This window comes from Dama dama, chromosome X, assembly GCF_033118175.1.
Source record: "Dama dama isolate Ldn47 chromosome X, ASM3311817v1, whole genome shotgun sequence".
Lineage (NCBI taxonomy): Eukaryota > Metazoa > Chordata > Mammalia > Artiodactyla > Cervidae > Dama > Dama dama.
In genome coordinates this window covers 22,807,290-22,827,233 of record NC_083714.1, presented here as the reverse complement: position 1 = coordinate 22,827,233, position 19,944 = coordinate 22,807,290, and the positions used below count along the sequence as shown (strand labels likewise).

Here is a 19,944-nt window from a genome sequence, read left to right as displayed (position 1 = left end):
CATAGAAACTGAGGCTCAAAGAGGTTAAGTAACTTGTCCGAGCTCAAACAGTTTTAAAAATGGCTTGGCTAAGACCTCAAATTCAGGCCTCTGACTCCAAAGTTCATGTTCTTATTCTCTATACTAAAGAAATTAGGGAGCTTTAGCTAGCAGGGAGCTCCATGGGATATGTGAAATTCTACCTCCTACAACTTTCAGGATGGCAAAATGGCACAACACCTTTTATGAAACAGAAATTCTGAGTGAAGTTGCAGTTGCACAGGAATTCGCAGGAATGAGCACACAATGCACTTTGACACACTTGGGAAATTAAAGTCTTAATAGCCAGTCATATCCTGTGCCAGCATACTATGGCAGAGAAGTCTCCTACTGAGAACCACTTTTCCCACCAAGAGCTGCTGCTTCTTCTGGAGTTGTTCCAAAGACTACTTGCCTTGGGAGCTTTCAGCTGAATGGCTCACACAGAACCTAGCTCCCTAGCATGCCAGTGTCAGAACCTCCCAGATAGTTTCAGAGTGAGCTTTTTTCCTAAAGTGACAGCTTTTCAGGCCAAAGGCTTGATAAAATCTGGCCTAAATAGCCACCAGGTAATGCCATTATTTAAGACACAACAATTGGGAACAGATAAGCTATCTCCTGCACACACTGAATCTAGAAATTGCTAGAATTTTGCTGAGCTTGATTTGTTTGATATTCCAAGAAGCAGCCAAACTGCTCTCTATCCCCACTCAAGTGTTTCGTATCAATAGTTAAAAGAAAATGGGAAAACCCTGGCACCATACAACAGACAAAGAAACCATCAAAAGGATGATCAAAAGGGTGCATGTTTGATTGAAGTATTTTATACGGGGTCAAGAAACATGACAGAAAGGGGAAAGGAGCTAAAATGTGTTTTAATTGTTCAAAGAGCACTCCTTACAGCGTATCACTGTCCAGCACCCCGCCCCCCCCAACCAGTGCTGAAGGATCCTCTCCCCTGCCCTAAGTCCTGACCCAGGTTCCTTCCCCAGGAAGGTTCTGGGTTAGTAACCGCCAGGCCTGGCACATCTCTCAGATGTTGAGGTGAAAGGAGCTCATTTCATTCCAGCTGTTAATCAGAAGCTGTCTGTGCTAACTCCCCTCTAAATCACAGGCGAAGAAATGAAAACATCTTGGCCTTCCTGAATAATATACACCTTGAGTGTGTTGGCTCTCAGAGTGCAGGGAGGGAGGAGTGGGGTTGCAGTAGGGTTGGCGAAGGAAAAATAGAGGAAGGAGTCCCATTTCCTGCACTTGCTTTTCTTTCAGAAACCTGCCAGGAAAGGATTCAGTTTGTTTTTCCTGGGTAGCCTGGAAAATTCTGTGGTTGATTCCTGCGGTAACTTGTCTAGGTTTCTCCTGACTAATATGGCTGGAGGAAAAAGCAGGGCCTAAGAAGGAACCCTGCTTCCCAGAGGGAACAGATATGGGTGCCTCCTGTTCTAAGGCACCTGATGTGGTTATTTAGGAGCTTTCTGTGCTTCTGTTTGAAAATAGGAGCCTTTCTCTTCATGGCAGAGGACTAGACAGTGATTCACAACTCTAGCCCCCAGAAGACTCACTTGGAGAACCTGTTAAGCCTATTCTAAGGCCCCCTCCCCTGATAGTATTATTCATCAGATCTTAATGTGTCTGTAAAAGTGCTTTTTTAGCACTCACTCCAGGTGATTCTGATACTGGGGGGGGGGGGGGGGGGGGATTCCCAGACCATATTTTGAGAAATATTGCCCAGAATTCCAAAGAGTTTATTTGAATAGTTTATTTAATTCACTGGTGAGTTTAAGGGAAGTTGTAAAATATATACAACTTACATACTCTAAACCCAACCACAGAGATGCTCTTCGGCCTGTTTTGAATCACATGCCTGAGCTTGAGTGCCATAATCAGGTGGAGATGATGCTTGATGGCTTCACAGTCTCATTTTTAGTCCAGGTTTGAGGGCAGCTGTGGGCCTGTGTATAGACTGAATGCTCAAATATTCCTTAATGACAGTCCATCAGGCATAAGGAGACTAGTGGCCATTATTAAGTTTGATGGACTCTTGGCTTAGGCTGTGATTGGGAACAGATAAGCTATCTCCTGCATACATTCAATCTAGTAATTGCTAGAATTTTGCTGAGCCCGATTTGTTTGTTATGCTATAGAATGTGTTTCATGAAATGGTGCTTATATCTATAGTGTTATGCCACAAAATTTGGGGTGACAACTGAATTGAACATGTTTCTTTATTAAGTGTGTATTTACTTGCTGAATAGGCATCTTATGTTAGTTTTCATGCAAAGTAGTTTACATGGTATCCTCTAGAATACCATGACATCCTCTAGCAACTCTTATTTCTAGATCCACAGACTGCTGAGACTTTTTCCATCTATATTTGGCTGGAACTAGTGGGTCTCAGAAAAAATAACTAAAATGATACAGAGAACAGAGCAGCTTTTTCTGACGACCTCTCAGAAGGTCAACGTCTCTTTGGAGCTTTTAACATAATTAATTCACCCTGTCAACAAACATTTATTGAGCAACTACTGTGTACTAAGCACAGTTGTAGGTGTTAGGAATACAGTAGTAAATAAAACAGATGAAATCTCTTCTTTAATGGAGTTTATATTGCAGTGGGGGGCATGATATCGACAATAAACAAGAAAAATAGGCAAAATACACAGTATGTTAGACAGTGATAAAAAGTGCCAAGGAGGAAAAAAATAATCCAGGGAGGGGGATTGTGAAGTGTCAGGTAGAAGGCTAACATTTCAAATAAGTTGGCTGGGGAAAGTGTCACTGAGAAGGTGGCTTTTGTATCCAGACCTGAAGGGAGTGAGTGAGCTAACAGGGACATGGGGGAGGAGCAGAAACAGCAAGTGAAAATGCCTTGAGGGAAGAGTATGCAAGGAATGTTTGAGGAACAGCAAACCAGCATTGGGTCTGGAACAGAAAGTGGTAAAAGCCACAGTCAGAGAGGCAGTGGAGAGACAGATCACGTGAAGTTAGTGGGGGCATAGATGTTGTCATCCAGTCCCCAAAGACCAGAACGCTAAGACCACTCTGAAGCATGAAAAAAGAAATATTCAGAACAATAAAACAAGAGCCACTAGTCTGTATACTGAGTATTAAGTTCATAATTCCAAGAGATAACACAAGCTAAAGATAAATTAATAGTATCAGGATGAGGTGTTATATAAATTCGTGGATGGCCGTTACCTAAAGAAGTTATAAAAGGCTTGAGGCCACTCTATATTTTGTGTGATGGGCCCCACAAAGATAACTATATCATTCTGCTCCCTTTCCTAGAATCAACAAGAGGATGGTGAGCTGAATGTATCATCAGTCTGACCTGCTAGCTATGTTAAGTCCCCAGGCGTTGGAATCACAGGCCATAAAAGAACCATATTGGGAGCTAAGATAGTAACTAAGGTTACCACTGGAGCAACATATAATGGTCCAGGGGAAATGTGAAGGGATGTGAAGGCTGCAAATACCCTAGCACTGCATAAAGCTAGTTTGGGAAGAACTAGTGAGTAAACACACATGGAAGTTCCGTCTATCTGCTAAACTGCATCATTTGCCATTGACATCCAGGAGAGAGAGGGGTCATCACCTTGCCTTCAAAGGGGCTTCTGCTAGCACAAATACTTGGAACTTCTTAGAAATAAGAAGGTGCTCTGGGGTGTCTCCTCAAGGTGTAGTAAAAGCCATGTCAAGAAGCCTGGAGCTGTAAAGCAATTATCCTTCAATTAAAAAAAAATTAATTAATCAAAAGAAAGGAAGCCCGGAGGAGACTATTTTGAAAGTCCTACAGAGAAAGCCAACTAGGAGCCCCCAGGCCAGATAGGTTAAAGGTATAGAGGCCAGCCATAGCGAGGACAAGGCGACAGGCTCCATCCCCACCCTGTTGGTGGTGGCGCACTCCATCCCTCTGGGCACTGTCATCAGCCTTGCATCCAGAAACCATAAATATAAGGTAGTGTACTGTTTGTGCAAATGCAGCTTTCAGAAAAACCCTCTTCCAACCAGATTTCTTCCTTCCTCCGAGCACTCCTATGGAGAAATCGCTGAGCCCTAATGGGTTTTACTGACATAGATTGTGCCTCTCACCCCAGTCAGCCCCTTCTGTTAATATAAGAGGGGTACAGGACAAGAGAACATGCAAAACCTCTGACTTTGTGAATGCTGTATAATTGTGGGGTTCCTATCCTGAGGGCAAAGGAGAGCTCCTGAATGCATTCTAAGCAGGGGAGCAACCTGAACATCTTGTTTCTTGTTTTCACCTGCAAGGGAACCAGTTGAAATTGTGCACCTTGCCTCCAATGAGTCCATTGACCAGAAGCTTGACTCTAGCTGTAGGAAAAAGGGACAGCAGATCATGAAGGAGTTCTCTAGGAATATTTCTTCAGCCAGAGGAATTTTTAACTTTGAGACCAAGGCCAGCATGCAAAGCTGATTCATTTCTCTTTTCCTACTCTCTCCAGAGTGCCTTTGAGCCCTCGTCTGGACTGGTTCGCTCACAGTCCTTGATCACGTTTGCCATGCCCTCCTTGTCCAGCAGCACCCGATTGCCTGTTGGCTTCAACACCCCAGCCACCACCCAGAGCTGTTTGGATTCCTCAGCTGCTCGACACAAGATGGGTTTAAATCCCCGGAAACAAAAGAGCATCCAGGTGACTGTAAGTCCTTTAGGAGGCCTGAGAATACACTCCCATATAAGAAAATATGAGTTCCAGGAGTTCCCTGGTGGTTAGGATTCCAGGCTTTCATTGCTGTGGCCTGGGCTCAATCTGAAGTCAGGGAAGCAGAACCTGCAAGCTGTGCTCATGCCCCACCCTCCAAAAAGATGAGTTCCAACCTTTGCAGACTGCTCCTAGGAAAGTGGTATAGTTTGAGGGATCCATACCCTAAGTAGGGATGGTAAAGTCAAGGACACTGTCCCAGGTTTGACAGCCCCGGAGAGAGGTGAGCACACTTGTGTCTAGTGCCTGGGATGTCTACTGTAGATGGAACTTACATAAAAGGGATAGAAGAAAGCAGAAACAGTGACCTAGCTCTTAAGAAATTGCTTACTGGTCTTAGTATCTGGGAATTCACTCAGTGCTCTTTGTAGAAGATATTCAATCATAGCCCAGATCAGGATTCTTTTTAATTATGAATCAGATAAGACCCATAAGTTACAATTGGCAGCACTGTTCCACTTATTTGGAGGTCAGGCTTCCAGCAATGCCAAGCATTCAGAACTCAGCTATTAACCCCTCCAAAGACCTCTCCGTGTCACATACAGGTCGCCAAGTTCTTATGCTTTCTAGCACACTTAGGCAAGCCAATTATGTTTAAAACATGGCCACAGACCAGAATCAGATCTGATACCAAAGAGAAGTGACAGTTGATAGCAGAAAGAAATGACACAAACTATCTGGGGCCATTTAGTATAGGGATCAAGAACCTTGCCCACCTGTATCAGGGCCACACTGTATCAGCATCCAGTGTAATAGGACATGTTCACTACTCATCCAAATCATCAAGAAAAGTTGGACTATATTCCCTGATCTGTGTTTAGGAAGATAGGGAAGCAATTCCTTTGAAAAAGATTTTTTTTTTTTACTAAAAACTGAGAATTAAACCAAGAACTTCCAGATGTACAAGCTAGATTTAGAAAAGGCAGAGTAACTAGAGATCAAATTGCTAACATCCATTGGATCATTGAAAAAGCAAGGGAATTCCAGAAAAACATCTTCTGCTTCATTGACTGCAAAAGCCTTTGACTGTGCAAATCACAACAAACTGTGGAAAATTCTTAAAGAGATGGGAATACCAGATTACCTTACCCGCCTCGTGAGAAATCTGTATGCAGGTGAAGAAGCAACAGTTAGAACCAGACATGGAACAATGGACTGGTTCAAAATTGGGAAAGAAGTACATCAAGGCTATATTGTCACCCTGCTTATTTAACTTATATGTAGAGTACATCATGCGAAATGCTGGGCTAGATGAATCACAAGCTGGAATCAAGATTGCTGGGAGATATACATATCTATGGCTGATTCATGTTGATGTTTGGCAGAAACCAACACAATTCTGTAAAGCAATTATCCTTCAATTAAAAATAAATAACATTTAAAAAAAAAAAAAGGTTGCCAGGAAAAATACCAACAACCTCAGATATGCAGATGATACCTGCTAAGGGCAGAAAGCAAAGAGGAACTAAACAGCCTCTTTGACAAAGGTGAAAGAGGAGAGTGAAAAAGCTGGCTTAAAATTCAACATTCAAAAAACTAAGATCATGTCATTCGGTCCCATCGGCATTTCCCTTCATGGCAAATAATGGGGAAAAAATGGAAACGGTGGCAGATTTTATTTTCTTGGGTTCCAAAATCACTGTGGTGAGTGACTGCAGCCATGAAATTAAAATTGAAAGATCCTTGGTTCAAGCTATGACAAACCTAGACAGCGTATTAGAAAGCAGAGATATCACTTTGCTGACAAAAGTCCATATAGTCAAAGCTAAGGTTTTTTCCAGTAGTCATGTATAGATGTAAGAGTTGAACCATTAAAAAGGCTGAACACCAAAGAATTGATGCTTTCGAAATGTGGTGCTGGAGAAGACTCTTGAGAGTCCCTTGGACAGCAAGAAGATCAAACCAATCCTAAAGGAAATCAACTCTGACTATTCATTGTAAAGACTGATGCTGAAGTTGAAGCTCCAATACTTTGGCCACCTGATATAAAGAGCCGACTCATTGGAAAAGGCCCTGATGCTGGGAAAGACTGAGGGCAAGAGGAGAAGGGGGTGACAGAGGATGAGATCGTTGGATGGCATCACCAACTCAATAAACATGAGTTTGAGCAAACTCTAGGAGATAGTGAATGACAGAGGAGCCTGGCACGCTACAGTCCATGGGGTCACAAAGAGTCAGACACGACTTAGTTACTGAATGACAACAACAAAGAATTTTAAAAATTTGGTATTTTAAATAATGTGTCAGTTAGCTGGAAGATTCACTTGGCTGAGTCTTTAGCCTCAGTAACTCTGGGCTATAAGTAAAGGGCTATAAATCAGAGATGGAGGAGATGAAAAGGTTTCATAGTTACAGGCATTTTACTGGGAAGGACATTAAAGCACAAATAGATGTCCAAGGTCAAACACTCTGGTAATGGCAGAAGTAGGACCAGAACCCCATCTTCTGACTTCCAGTTCAGTTCTCTTTTCACCCCCATCATGTTGCCCCTAGCTTAACCATTGCAGTTTTGCTTTAGAAAGAAAATAAAGTATAAGATCAAAGAACAGCTGGTGAAACGGTAGGCCTGGGAGGAAGGCCTTCTAGTAGCACTGAGAGAATCTCCTTGGTTCAATGTCAAGCAGAGGGTGATCAATCACTAGGCCATATACATCAAGTCCTGTATATGCATGATCGCCTGGACACTTCACCACAAACCTGGACACATAGGGAATGTTGATGAAAGAAGACTTAGCAAAACCCTTCTTTCTGACTTTCTTCTTTCTGCACAGCCTAATTGAGGTAAGGCCTGGGTAGCATTCTCTAACAGGGTCAGGGCATCTACTTCTTCCTTTTGCCTCTCTCCCTGACACATGGATGAATGAAAATAAAAGTGTTCAGGATCCTTTATGACAGAGAGGCTGCTGCTACAGGCTCTCTGCTTTGGAATTTCTTAGATCTGCAAGTCCCAGAGAGGGTTCCCCTTATTCTTAATTAATAGATGTGGACAGAGATATAGAGAGTAACTTGCCCAAGATCATACAGAGAGCACATGATGGAGCAGAGATCTGAACCCAGGTCTATCTGACCTGATCCATTCAAAAGTAAATAATTTTGAGCTGAGTCTGTTTACTGAGGCACTTCAACTGGGAACATAGAGCTGTATGTTTGCCTTTAAGATGTATATCATGATTGTTGTCAGGCCCCACAGCCCCATCGTCAGATTATGGCCTTGCAGTGTGGATCAGTGGTTTCTGGGGTATTTTCAAGAGTTCCCTGCAGTATATCACTCAGAGACCAGAAACTTCAAATCTAAATGAAGTACTGCCAGTAGGTAAAATGATCACCAGGTTATGGATGCTACTAAAATAATTTCCATTGTGAATGGTATTGTTATTCTCCCAACACAGCCATTTGGATAGCAAGGACTTTTTTTTCCTGATGCTTTTTTTCTTTGGCAACCATGCAGGGGTGGGTGGAGAGCATTTCAGCCTGATTCAAGCTCTTTCCCTCTTCTAGGAGAAACCAAAACAGGAGGAGCCAAGCCTCCCAGTGGCTTCTGAAGAAGAGAAAAGCACAACCAAACCGAAAGAAGCTGACCAAAAGAAGCCGAAAAAAGACAGCGCAGGTTGGCATATCTTTGCCGTCACCCATAAACACATACTCAAGCTTAATGGCACAGTGCTATGTGACAAGAACTATATAATGAGAATTGCCCAAGCCTGCTATCCTTGGTCTTCTGAGGGCTTTAAATTTAAGATGCATATTAATATGGTCCAAGTTTCTCTGTTTGAACTGCCCATTTAATATAGTTGCCACTTGTGTTAGGTAAAGGGCCATACCTGGATTCCTATTTTACCTAAATGAATTTCCAACCAGAGAGATGTTTTGTGCGTATTTGTTTGTCAGTTTGTTTAATCCTCTCCACATCTAATGTCCATGCCGAGTTCTTCAGTGAGCCCAGACATCTGAGGGCAGCCAGTGATTTCCCCTTCAGCTTTCCCCCACAGCAACAGAACCAGACAACAATAACAGAATTGGTGAAAAAGCCTGTTTTTTCAAAGTTGCTTTTCTCTGCTAGTAGAGAGAAAAGGTCTTGTGTTAACAGTGAGACCAGTTCCCCTATCCATGGGCAAAGAGGGCTTGGACAACTGCAGACAGATGCCCTTGGCAGCCAACACCTATCAAACCCCCAAACAAAAAATATCACTGGAGTGAAAAATCACTCTGTGTGTTTGTGTGTGTGTATTGGCTCCAGCTGATGGCAATCTAATTTCAAGCAACACTTGGTAAATCAAAATTCCTGTTCCACAAATTAAGTCAAATAGTTATTTCATATTTTTGCCATAAAGGGTTTCACATGTGGATTCAAAGTCAGGATATCTCTAAAAACATTTTCCCATGAAGAGTAACAAAACCACAAAACTCTTCTATATAACAACAACAAAGAAATTAGATGAGTGACTTTTATCTTTCTTTTTATCCTCTTTTCATATTTATTTTTAATAGCTGTCCCTTTTACACAGAGGATAAAACTTACTCGGTGTCCATGAGGGCAGATACTTTGATTTTCCATGTCATGGGAGTGTTTTGGAATGCAGCTCCCTGCACCCCTCCACTCCCCACCCCCGCCCCCGCAACTGTGCCCAGTTCTAGATTCTAAATGTGCAACCACTAGATGGAGCTAGAGACCAGTGGATGATGGAGGGGAGGTGGCCAAGGCCCTCTCACCCAGGGATTAAAGTGAGTGGTAAAAAAAACAATACTTTGGCCACCTGATGCGAAGAACTGACTCTTTTGAAAAGACCCTGATGCTGGGAAAGATTGAAGACGGGAGGAGAAGGGGATGACAGAGGATGAGATGGATGGATGGCATCACCAACTCAATAGACATGAGTGTGAGTAAACTCCGGGAGTTGGTGATGGACAGGCGTCCTGCAGTCCATGGGGTCACAAAGAGCCGGACATACTGAGCAACCGAACTGAACTGAACTGAAAAAACCCACCTGCCAGTGCAGGAGACGTGGATTCTCTGGAGAAGAGCATAGCAACCCACTCCAGTATTGCCTGTGAAATCCCGTGGACAGAGGAGCCTGGAGGGCTACAGTCCATGGGGTTGCAAAGAGTAGGACACGACAGAACACACATAGTAAAATTACTAGGGAAGAGAAGACCAACCTGTAGAACTGCTGCCTTGTGTTTGACCTGAAGCCTGTAGATCGGTGCAAATATTAAGGCTTTTCAAGAATTTCTTTGCATGTATATTATGTCAGATTATTTTAATAAAGAGAGTTGAAAGCAGAAGAAGTGGGGAAGCATAATCCTACCTTGCAGATAACCCCTGTTGACACCTTTCTTAAAAAAATAAAAATATCTGTATATCATGTTAAAATTAAGTAGAATTAAGTAGAAAATATAAATACTAAGGAGGAAGTAAAATTTCCCTTCACCTTGCCCCAGTCAGTCTCCTAAAAGGTAATCATTGTTACAAGTTCAAAAATTGCTTTTTGATGTGTCTCACTTCTAGTGGTAGAACAGACTGTTGATATGATGGTGATGTGCCAACCTTGGAATCAGTTCATAAAACTGAATTTCACTTAGATTTAAAAATTTCCAACTGCAGAAGGCTAATAGTGACCTAGTTGTTCTCTATCTTCTGAGTAGCTACTTCTCTACACTAGGGAATTCAATAGCAAATAGGTACCCATTGGGCCAGGGCAGAGTATTCTTATTTTAGAAAATCAAAAGAACACATTTTTCCTTTCCTTCTGTTTGGTACAGGTGCCTCAAGCCAGGAACAGAGCAACAAGACTGAGATCACTAAACAGAAGACAATGGATCAGGCTACAAACACAGCTGCTACTGAGAGTCAGAGTTACCCATTTCCAGCAGCATACATGAAACGCCGTGAAAAGAAAAGCTCAAGTACTTCAGGAACGAGCGAGTGTGGATACAAAGAAAGAAGCTTTAAACAATTCACTGGAGTGCTTGGCCTAAGTGATGGAGCTGGGTCCCCACCTGATGATAACAAAGCCAGGGACTGCCATTTCTGGCAACTGTCCTTGGAGAAGCAAGTCATGGAGCAGCCCACACCACCGCAGACAGAAAGCACTACTCAGGAGCTGCCGCCAGGTAAAGATGACCCAGGAAGGGGAATTGCCGAGGCAGATTCTGAAACCAGAAAAGCGTTAGCATCACAACTCAAGCCTGAAGACATGGAAGAGCCCGTGGTGGGTGGTCTGTCACCATCCCATGAAGATGGGACTTCTGGAGCCAAGAAGCCAGAAGCCAGGGCTGCTCTATCACATGTGGCAGGAAGGCTATTTACACCCCAAGATACTCTCTTGGTGGCAGTGGATGATCAGATGTTTATGGAGCCTTCTCAGAGCCAGCCAGGAAGGGAAGCTTCTGGCTTTGATGTGAGAAGTGTCCAATATAAAATGAAGTCCACTCAAGAGACCCTCAAAGAAAAGCCTCCCAGAAGTGTTCTGCAGGCCTTAACAGCGAGGATCTCCAGGAGCGTGAGTGCCTTGGTAGAGGGAGCCCTTTGTGCCAGGAAACCACCTCCCAGAAGCCTTTCATGGTCCTTCGGGAAGTCAAAAGCTACAGTCATCATCTCAGATCCCAAGAGCACTTCAGAGGAGGACAGTGATTCTGAGCAACAGCTGGCTCCTGGACATTCTTCCCCACCCTCCAAGATGCACAGGAATGAAGAAGTCTTCCCAGAATCAAAAGGTTCAGCTGTGGAACTGAGCAGTCCCGAGCAGCAGCAGGCCCCTAGGTATTCTTCACAGTCCTTGGGGAAGTCTAAAGCCACAGCTGTCTTCTCTGATTCCGAGAGCATTTCCAAAGAGGGCAGTGACTTTGAGCAGCACGAGGCTCCCACACCCTCTCTCCAGTCCCTGAGCAAGTCCAAAGATGGCCAAGAAGTCTTCACAAAATCGGGTTCCCTGGGACAGATGAGTGGTTCCAATGAGCCGCTGACTCCCACATGTGCTTCCTGGGCTGTGGGGGAGCCTGAAGACCAAGTCTCCATGGGATCAAATAGTTATGTGGAGAAGTACAACAGTGCCAATAACACCAAGGAAGAGGTGTCTCCTGGACCCCCTGTCCAGGTCATGGGACCCCCTAACCAGGCCGTGGGATCCTCTGCCCAGGCTGTGGCAAATCCTAAATACCCCAGAGAAATCTCCCTGGTTTCAAAGACCATACCTGAAGTACAGGGTGCTTCTGTGTGGCAGGTGCCTCCCAGGGACACTTTCCAGTCCTGGGTGAGCCCTAAATTCGAGCAATCTGCCTCCACAGGCCCAGAGAGCGTGGCCATGGAGTGGGGCATTTCCATGGAGCCACTGCCTCCCAGAGTGTCTTCTAAGCGCCTGATGAGGCCAAAAGTTGAGCCACCAGTCTCCTTGGATCCAGGAGAGATGACATTTAAAAGGATGACTTCTGCGGGGGTGCTGCCTCCGAGACATCCTTCTCAGCCTTCAGTGAAACCAGCAGCTCAGCAAGAAAGCTCTGCATGTCGAGAGAGCCCCGATGTTGAGAAGACCACACCTGCGCACTTGCTAACTTTCCCATGTCCTCCCCAGGCCACGGTGAGGCCATCAGTTGAGTACCAAGACTCCATGGGTGCAGAAAGCACTGTGGTTGAGAAGAGCATTTCTACGAAGCCACTGCTTCCCAAGCCTCTTTCTCAGCCCCCGATGAGAGCTCTGGACCAGCAACAAGTCTCTGTGACTTATTCTGAAGCTGAACAGAGTGTATTTGCAGGTTTGGAGGGTTCTGTTGCTCAGAAGATCATTCTGGTGGAGAAATTGCTCCCCAAATATTCCCCCCAGCCCTTGACAAAGCCTCGAGCCCAGAAAACCTTGGAGAACATTACTGTTGAGGAGGGCAGCTTTGTGGAGGTGCCGCCTCTCCAGCTCTTGGTGAAGTCTAAATTCCAGCCACGGGGCATTCCGCTGGAGTCCATGAGTGCTCCCACAGAATGGAGCGGTCTGGGGGTGCCTGTGCCTCCCAGACCCACCATCCAGCAGTCCTGGGAGATCCCCATGTTTGAGGAACCAGCCTCTGAAGGTCCAGAGAGTGCTGCCATTGAGTGGGGCATTATCATCAAGCCGCTGCCTCCCGGAGGGACTTCTCAGGCCCCGATGAGAGCAGGAGTCAAACAAGCAATCACTGAAGGTCCAGAGAGTGTCAACACTGAAGGGGATGCATCTACCGAGCTGCTGCCTGACAAACATCCCTACTCCATCGTGAGACAGAAAGTCCAGCAAATATCATTGAGTTTTGAGAGTGCTGCTGCCAAAGTGGGCATTTCTGGAAGGCCACTGCCTCCCATATATCCCAGCCGAGTGCTTAAAAAGTCTAAAGTTCTGGAGATGTCCTTACGTCTAGAGAGCATGGCTGATAAAGAAGTCATACCTAAGAAATCGGTGATTGTCAAGCGTCCTTCTCAGTCATTCGTGAAGTATATGGCACAGCATGTCTTTTCAGAGAGGCCTGCTACAGAGGAGGGAGCTTGCATGGATCCTTCATCTTCAAATCCACCTTCCAAATCATTGAAGCCTAAAGTGGAGCAGCAAGTTTCCTCAGGCTGGGAGAGTATAGATGTTGAGGGAGCCATTTCTTTGAAGGAAGTGCCCATGAAAAGCCTTTTGCCAAGCTCAGGGAAACCCAAAGACCTGCAAGAAGTCCTCTCCCATTCAGAGAGTGCCCCTGCGAAGCTGAGCAGTTTGAAAGAGCAGCTCCCTCCCAGACATCTTGCCCACACACTGGGGAAGCCTGAGTACCAGCAAGAAACCTCCTCAGCTTCTGAGAGCTCTCCTGAAGAATGGAAGAGTTCTGAAGAGTGGCTGCCTGGCAAACACCCCAGCCAAGTCAAAGATGGAGCTGAGTTTCAACCACTGATGCTGTCAAAAGGCCCAGTGAGTGCACCTGTGAAGCAGAGCGATTCTGAGCAGCACCTGCCTCCCAAACAAATTTTTCAGGCTCCTGCAGACCCTGAACACCAGCAACAGGTTTATCCAAGTCCCGTGAGTGCTGCCGCTGAGGAAACCACTTTGGAGAGTGATTCTAGCTGCTGGTCTCTACCCAGAGACCTGGCTTCTCCAAACCAAATCAAGAAACCCAGCCAAAGCTCTGAAGACCTCACTAAGAATGTCACAACTGCCCCTACCAAGCCCATGCTGGCCGCTGCTCCTGCCTTGCAGTCGCCCACTTCTGGAAGCAGTTCCTCTCAGGAGGAAGTTCCTGAGAGCGATGATCAAAATAACAGCCGTTCAGATTCATCCAACAGCGGGGCTGATGTTGAAAAGCTTTTTGGAGTCCGACTGAGAAGAACCTCTTCCTCACAGAAGTATAAGGGTGGGAAACAAGGTTTTACCAAGCTTTCTTCACCCTCCTTGGGCTCAATTTCATCCTCTGTAGGTACACCCCAGCCAATCAGAAGGGCTTCCAAGGGGACCCTGGGCACCAGGCAAAACCTCACCACAGTATATGACTTGGCAGAGAAGCAACAGAGGAGGCCCAAATCTGAAAGCATGGCCAAGAAGCAACCTGCTTACAGGATCCCAGGTGAGTCTTTATCTTCCCACATGGGTAGCAGGTACCAAGAAGAGAAAAGAACCAGAAAGAAAAGTCTTGAATGGAAGGAAGTCTGTTCTAGCCTTGCCCATTACCTTGTGGCTTTGATAGGGCTGGCTTGGGGATTTAGGGGCAGAAATAATGCTCTATTCTAGATAAATAGATTTGGAGATGGTTAACTTGGAGTCTTCTCTTTCCCAAGGGGGTCTCCTTTGAACATTTGTCCACATTCTGTAATGGACATGTAACCATCTCCCCATCCCCCTTACCCCATATACATGTAGATGGGATTTTATGCCTTTCTCAAAATACCTTTACATGCATTATGCTCCCTTCAACACCATGTAGCTTTTTATTATTTATTTATTTATTTTTTAATTTATTGCTACTCAGCACATGGGATTTTAGTTCCATGACCAGAGATCAAACCTGCTGTAGTGGAAATATGGAGTCTTAAGCACTGGACCTCCAGGGAAGTCCCCCATGTATATTTTTGAAGCCAACTCATTAATAGAGCACTATGTTCAGACTCTCAGCTTGAAGTCTTAATTTATTGTAAATGTTTGTACTTCCACAGCTTCTTAACTCACCTGAAATGTCTAAGAATCAAGAGCTAGGTGACTTTTTGAGCATTTATCTTTCTCAAAGCCTTTTTACCTTCAGAATTATCATCACATAGTCTTGTACATGCCTATAACCATATCCATAACCACACACTTTCATTAGAGACCATGAAGTAACAGATGCAATAAGATTTTCCTTGGAGTTAGAGAAATGACATCAGTGGCCTAATCATCTGGCTTCCTAGGAACTTCTCTAGCCCACTTGGCAACCATTGTCCTACCTGAATTGGGGATAGAAAGAGAGATGGACAAGGGAGGGAAAGGGACCAGTAAGAGGACAGTTGACAAACTTTGAAGTGCAGCTTATCTACTCAAGGCGTTCCTGCCTTTCAAAGTTGTGGGGAAGGCACTAAAGAATGGAGCCCTTCTCTATATGTTGTTTATTTTCACTTGGCAGTTAACAAAGATCCCATTTAAGACATTATTGTAGGTAGGTCCCAGTCAGTCTCAAGACTCAGCCTGCCTCACTTTAGTTCTTTCTTTTATTCCTTTCTCAGGGAAAGCTCCTGGTCGACGGTCAGAGTATGCCACCTCAGAGCCAGCTTGGATAACCACGATAAAGCAGGAGCAGGGGAGCTTCCAGGCCAACATTCCTCCCAAAGAGCCAAGACTCAAGAGTAGAGCTGCAGCCAAGGCTGAGAAGAAAGAACCCAGACATGGAGTAGGACCTCGAGCAGCCTACAAAGCACTTCAAAAGGTCATTGGAGCCAATTGATTAAGCTTGTATTAGGAACTTGGCCAGACATGCAGTTCCCCACCTCTTTGGGTGCATTAATCAAAGCAAATGGACTGTTGGGGGGAAATACTTGGTTTGTACTCATAGAAAGGTGCCCCCACTTTATGTTCCTAAAGGATTTGTGAAAAGGATTTGTGATGCGTAGAGAAGATTCTTTTTTTTTTTTTTTTTTTAGTTGGAGGCTAATTACTTTACAATATTGTAGTGGTTTTTGCCATACATTGACATGAATCAGTCATGGATTTACATGTGTTCCCCATCCCGATCCCCCCTCCCGCCTCCCTCCCCATCCCATCCTTCTGGGTCTTCCCAGTGCACCAGCCCTGAGCACTTGTCTCATGCATCCAACCTGGGCTGGTGACCTGTTTCACACTTGATGGTATACTTGTTTCAATGCTATTCTCTCAGAACATCCCACTCTCGCCTTCTCCCACAGAGTCCAAAAGTCTGTTCATAGAGAAGATTCTATAAATCAAATCCTGTTCTAAATATTCTAGAACAGGATTCCTCCAAATTGGTTGAGGCATAAGTCGATATAAGAAAACCCCAAAGGTCACCACTGGGGTGAGTTGAGTAACTATTCTTACAAATATTTTAGGCCTCTAAATATGTATATGCATTTAAGAAAATATGAGTGGAATTAAACTATATTCTTTTTCACTTAACATTTTATTTCTGGGCACCTTTCCATTATCAGCACATAATGATATACCTTTATGTAAATAAAGGTAATGTTTGGTGTTCGGGCTTCCATATATTGATTTGGTTTGGTCTGGCACCTCCCTATAGATTAAAAGTGAAATTATGTGATGAACTAGGCTAATGGATCAGAACATGATAGGATGACGTCTTGCTTTTAATGTCCCATTTGCAATGTCTTTGGAAGTTTTAGAATGAAGACCCTTCTTGTCAACACTGCATAAAACTGCCTCAAGAAAACTCAATGAAGTTTACTTAACAAGAGATGTCTAAGTTCCTATACTTTTAAGTGCTTACAGAATTTGTTGAAGGATCATGTGAAAAACTGCGTTCACTTTTTGCCTTAAAGATCTTTTCATTTCATCATTATTATTTTTATGGGAGCAGGATCATACAGGTAGAAAAGTCTACCTTGGTTAAAGTTTTGTCAGAGGGAAATACACTAGGATATGTAAACCAATTAATTTAGATCAGTTGTAGTGAGGTTAATTTGAAAAGCTTAAAATGTACCATTTTGAAAAGATCTATAGTTGTATCATTTTCTAATGCAAGACATGAACACAAGATGTAAACAAGTTTTGTTGTGTAGAAATCTATGGAAGCCAATTAATTGATAAGATTTGTTTGCAACCATCACATTTCAGTTAGCTTTCTGTTAAGTGCTGGTAAACTGCTAGAGAAAAGGTTGTAGTTGGGCTAAATAAGTCTCATGTTAATCTGTTTACACTGTTTATATGGTTAGATAACCTTTTCTCCCAGCTCAGAAAGGTGATAAAGCTGAACCAGCTTAGATTTTGTGATCCTAAATTCTGAATCTAGGTGCTTTCTGTGCTCTTTCCTTCCTTACCTCTCTCTCTTTCTTTTTGGTTAATGTTGAACTTATAATACCCAGGACGGGATGTGCACCTATGATCTGAGTAAGTAATTTGCTATTTTCATGTCAGGACTTATAAGATCTTTCTGTTTTCATTTTTATATTAAAGGGAACTGGCCTTGTAAGTGAAAGCCAACCAAGAATGGTTCTCACTTCTGATGTCAAGAGACAAGAGAAGGTGGCACCAACAAAACCTCCGAAGTCTACCAAAACAGGTAAAACAACAACAACAACAACAAAAATACCCTATCCCTCCACTCCCAAAAGAGCTCTCACAGAATGTGAAACTTCCTATTTCAAACTCAGGCAATATGTGTCTCTTCCGCCAAATCAGCTTGTGATTCTCTCATAGTACTTCCATTAGATACAGATATTAGCTTGTTTTAGGAAAATCCAACTATTATGACTAATATAAATCAGTCCAGTGTGTAACTTTCAGAGAGCCTTTCAGTCTTTTACCCCATCAAGGAATCTGTATAGGAACAAAATTGTGATCATGCACTAGAACGTTCCTGTGGCTGGTATTCAAAAGGAGAGAATACCAAGCCACTTTCGAGCTCACAGCAAAGCGGTATTTTCTCACCCTCTACATTCCCAGTGAAACTGTGAAAAATAATCTGGTATAAATGCCCAATAGTATTGAATTTTTAAAAACTATTTAAAAGGCTTGTTTCAACTCCTCCATATTCTGAGCAGAGGTATGAGAGGTGGGGCATGTTGAAAGCTGAGAAAACCACTGTGCTGTGATAAAATCAAATGGGGTCTCATCTGTAGAGTTATGGGTCAGAGGGATTTTTTTTTTTTCTAGAAGGAGTAGGGAGAGGGGAGGATAGGTTTATATTGAGTCATCTTTGTTCTCTTCCTTAGTCCATCTCATGAAGAAATTAGACTAGGAATTTAGGAATCCACTGGCCATGATATAGCAGCACTTGACCTGCTTAGGTCAAGTGACCTAAGCCTCTCATGGGCATGGTACTCCTATCAAGTGGTTTTCAACTCTTACTATGTATTAGAATCACCTGATGTGATTTTTAAAAAATTATAGATAGTCCTGGATCCATTGCTGGAGATTCTAATTCAATTGGTTCACGAAATAGCATGTGCATTTGTATTTTTAAAGAGACCCTGAAGTGAAGTGAAGTGAAGTCACTCAGTCGTGTCCGACTCTTTTGGACCCCATGGACTGTAGCCTACCAGGCTACTCAGTCCATGGGATTTTCTAGTTAAGAGTACTGGAGTGGATTGCCATTTCCTTCTCCAGGGGATCTTCCCGACCCAGGGATTGAACCCAGGTCTCCCACATTGTAGGCAGACGCTTTACCATCTGAGCTACCAGGGAAGTCCCAAAGAGACCCTAAGTGGTTCTAATATGTGTCCAGGGTTGAGAACCACTGGCTGACTAAGCCACTAAGTCAGTCAACCGTAAAGCAGGATGAGGGAGGAGGTACTTTTAGAACTGGGGCATAGCGAGGTAGTCTGCTCAGTAGGAGCAGTTGATATAATGTTATTTAGCATAGACTTTTCCTGGGTGGACCTACTGAGTCATCAACAGTGATTTCATACAATATAAGGGATTGGCAAAACAAAACCAATATTACCTTATTTGAAATTTTAAAAACTGAATGGATACCATATAACATGTTTCCGCTCTGGTCTCAGTTCAAAAGTATAAGACAGTCCAATAATAACGACCCAAAGATTGGCAGTTACAGTTGCAGTATTTATTCTCAGGCCTTCCAATGCCCAGGCCTCTGTGGTACTGGCCATATTGACATTACTCCTTTCACATACCACTGCCCATGCACTGACTTTTACAAACCAGAGGAAACCTAAAAGAAAGAAAAATTTTATTGCATCCCATAAACATACTTCAGTATCTCTGGGGCTTCTTACTGCTTATGTTATTTGCTATGGTTTGGTTCCAGTTGGATTTGAAGATGAGAAGATACTTCAAGTACCTTTGATGGAAAAAGAAACCAGGTCTGCTACACTTCCAGCCATGCTACCACAGCCAGTTGAACCAGCTGAGCCGGTTTGGTTCTCCCTGGCCAAGAAGAAAGCTGAGGCGTGGAGCCATATAGCAGAAACAATGCAATAAACCGCTCCTGGGTGGAGTATCAGCATTTCAAATTATAATTGCCAATAGCTATATTAATGCCATGTAGTGAATTATTTACTGTAGCCATTTTTATTAAGCATAAGAGCCTTAAAATGGGCATTAAAGCTAATAATTATTTGAATGAAATAGATGCCATGAATGCCTAACCTTCAGTACAGTCACTGCCAGCATCTGAAAACCCAGCATTTCCTTTATAAAAACTATGTAAAATGTTTGCACTGCTGTTGAATTGAGAAATCTTTAACTTTGGACCATGGGCTGTAGAAGGGAGAAAGCTAAAACATTTTGTTGGTGCAACTAAGAGGTAGGCATTTCCCTTGTTCAAATAAATTCATTCTAATGGAAATGTCCAGATGATCTGGCCCAAGGATTGGCTTGTATGTTTTATGAGCCTAATTCAATGCTTCAGTTCTTTCATTGCTGCTCTGAACTTTGTAAAGCCTCCTAAGAAGAGGTGGTATTGATAGAAGTGAAAATTCTGGGTTTCCAAGAAAAAATTTGCACAGCCAGCTCCCCAGTCTGTCCATTGCCCTTTGAAACACCTTCTTTGTATCCCTGAGGGCCCCCAACCCCTGCAACTTATACAG

At 43.6% G+C, this 19,944-nt stretch overlaps 1 protein-coding gene across 1 annotated transcript in view; it reads left to right on the top strand.

Annotated features, from left to right (window-relative positions):
- The window catches only part of KIAA1210 (KIAA1210 ortholog), a 43,783-nt gene extending 24,447 nt beyond the window's left edge, over positions 1-19,336 (top strand). Inside the window, exons 6-12 of the mRNA XM_061137526.1 lie at positions 4,485-4,679; positions 8,241-8,349; positions 10,503-11,406; positions 11,617-14,297; positions 15,427-15,590; positions 17,348-17,453; positions 19,164-19,336. Coding sequence (XP_060993509.1) covers positions 4,485-4,679; positions 8,241-8,349; positions 10,503-11,406; positions 11,617-14,297; positions 15,427-15,590; positions 17,348-17,453; positions 19,164-19,336 — 4,332 coding nt within the window. The remainder of the gene's footprint in view (positions 1-4,484; positions 4,680-8,240; positions 8,350-10,502; positions 11,407-11,616; positions 14,298-15,426; positions 15,591-17,347; positions 17,454-19,163) is intronic.
- The last annotated feature ends 608 nt before the right edge of the window (positions 19,337-19,944 follow it).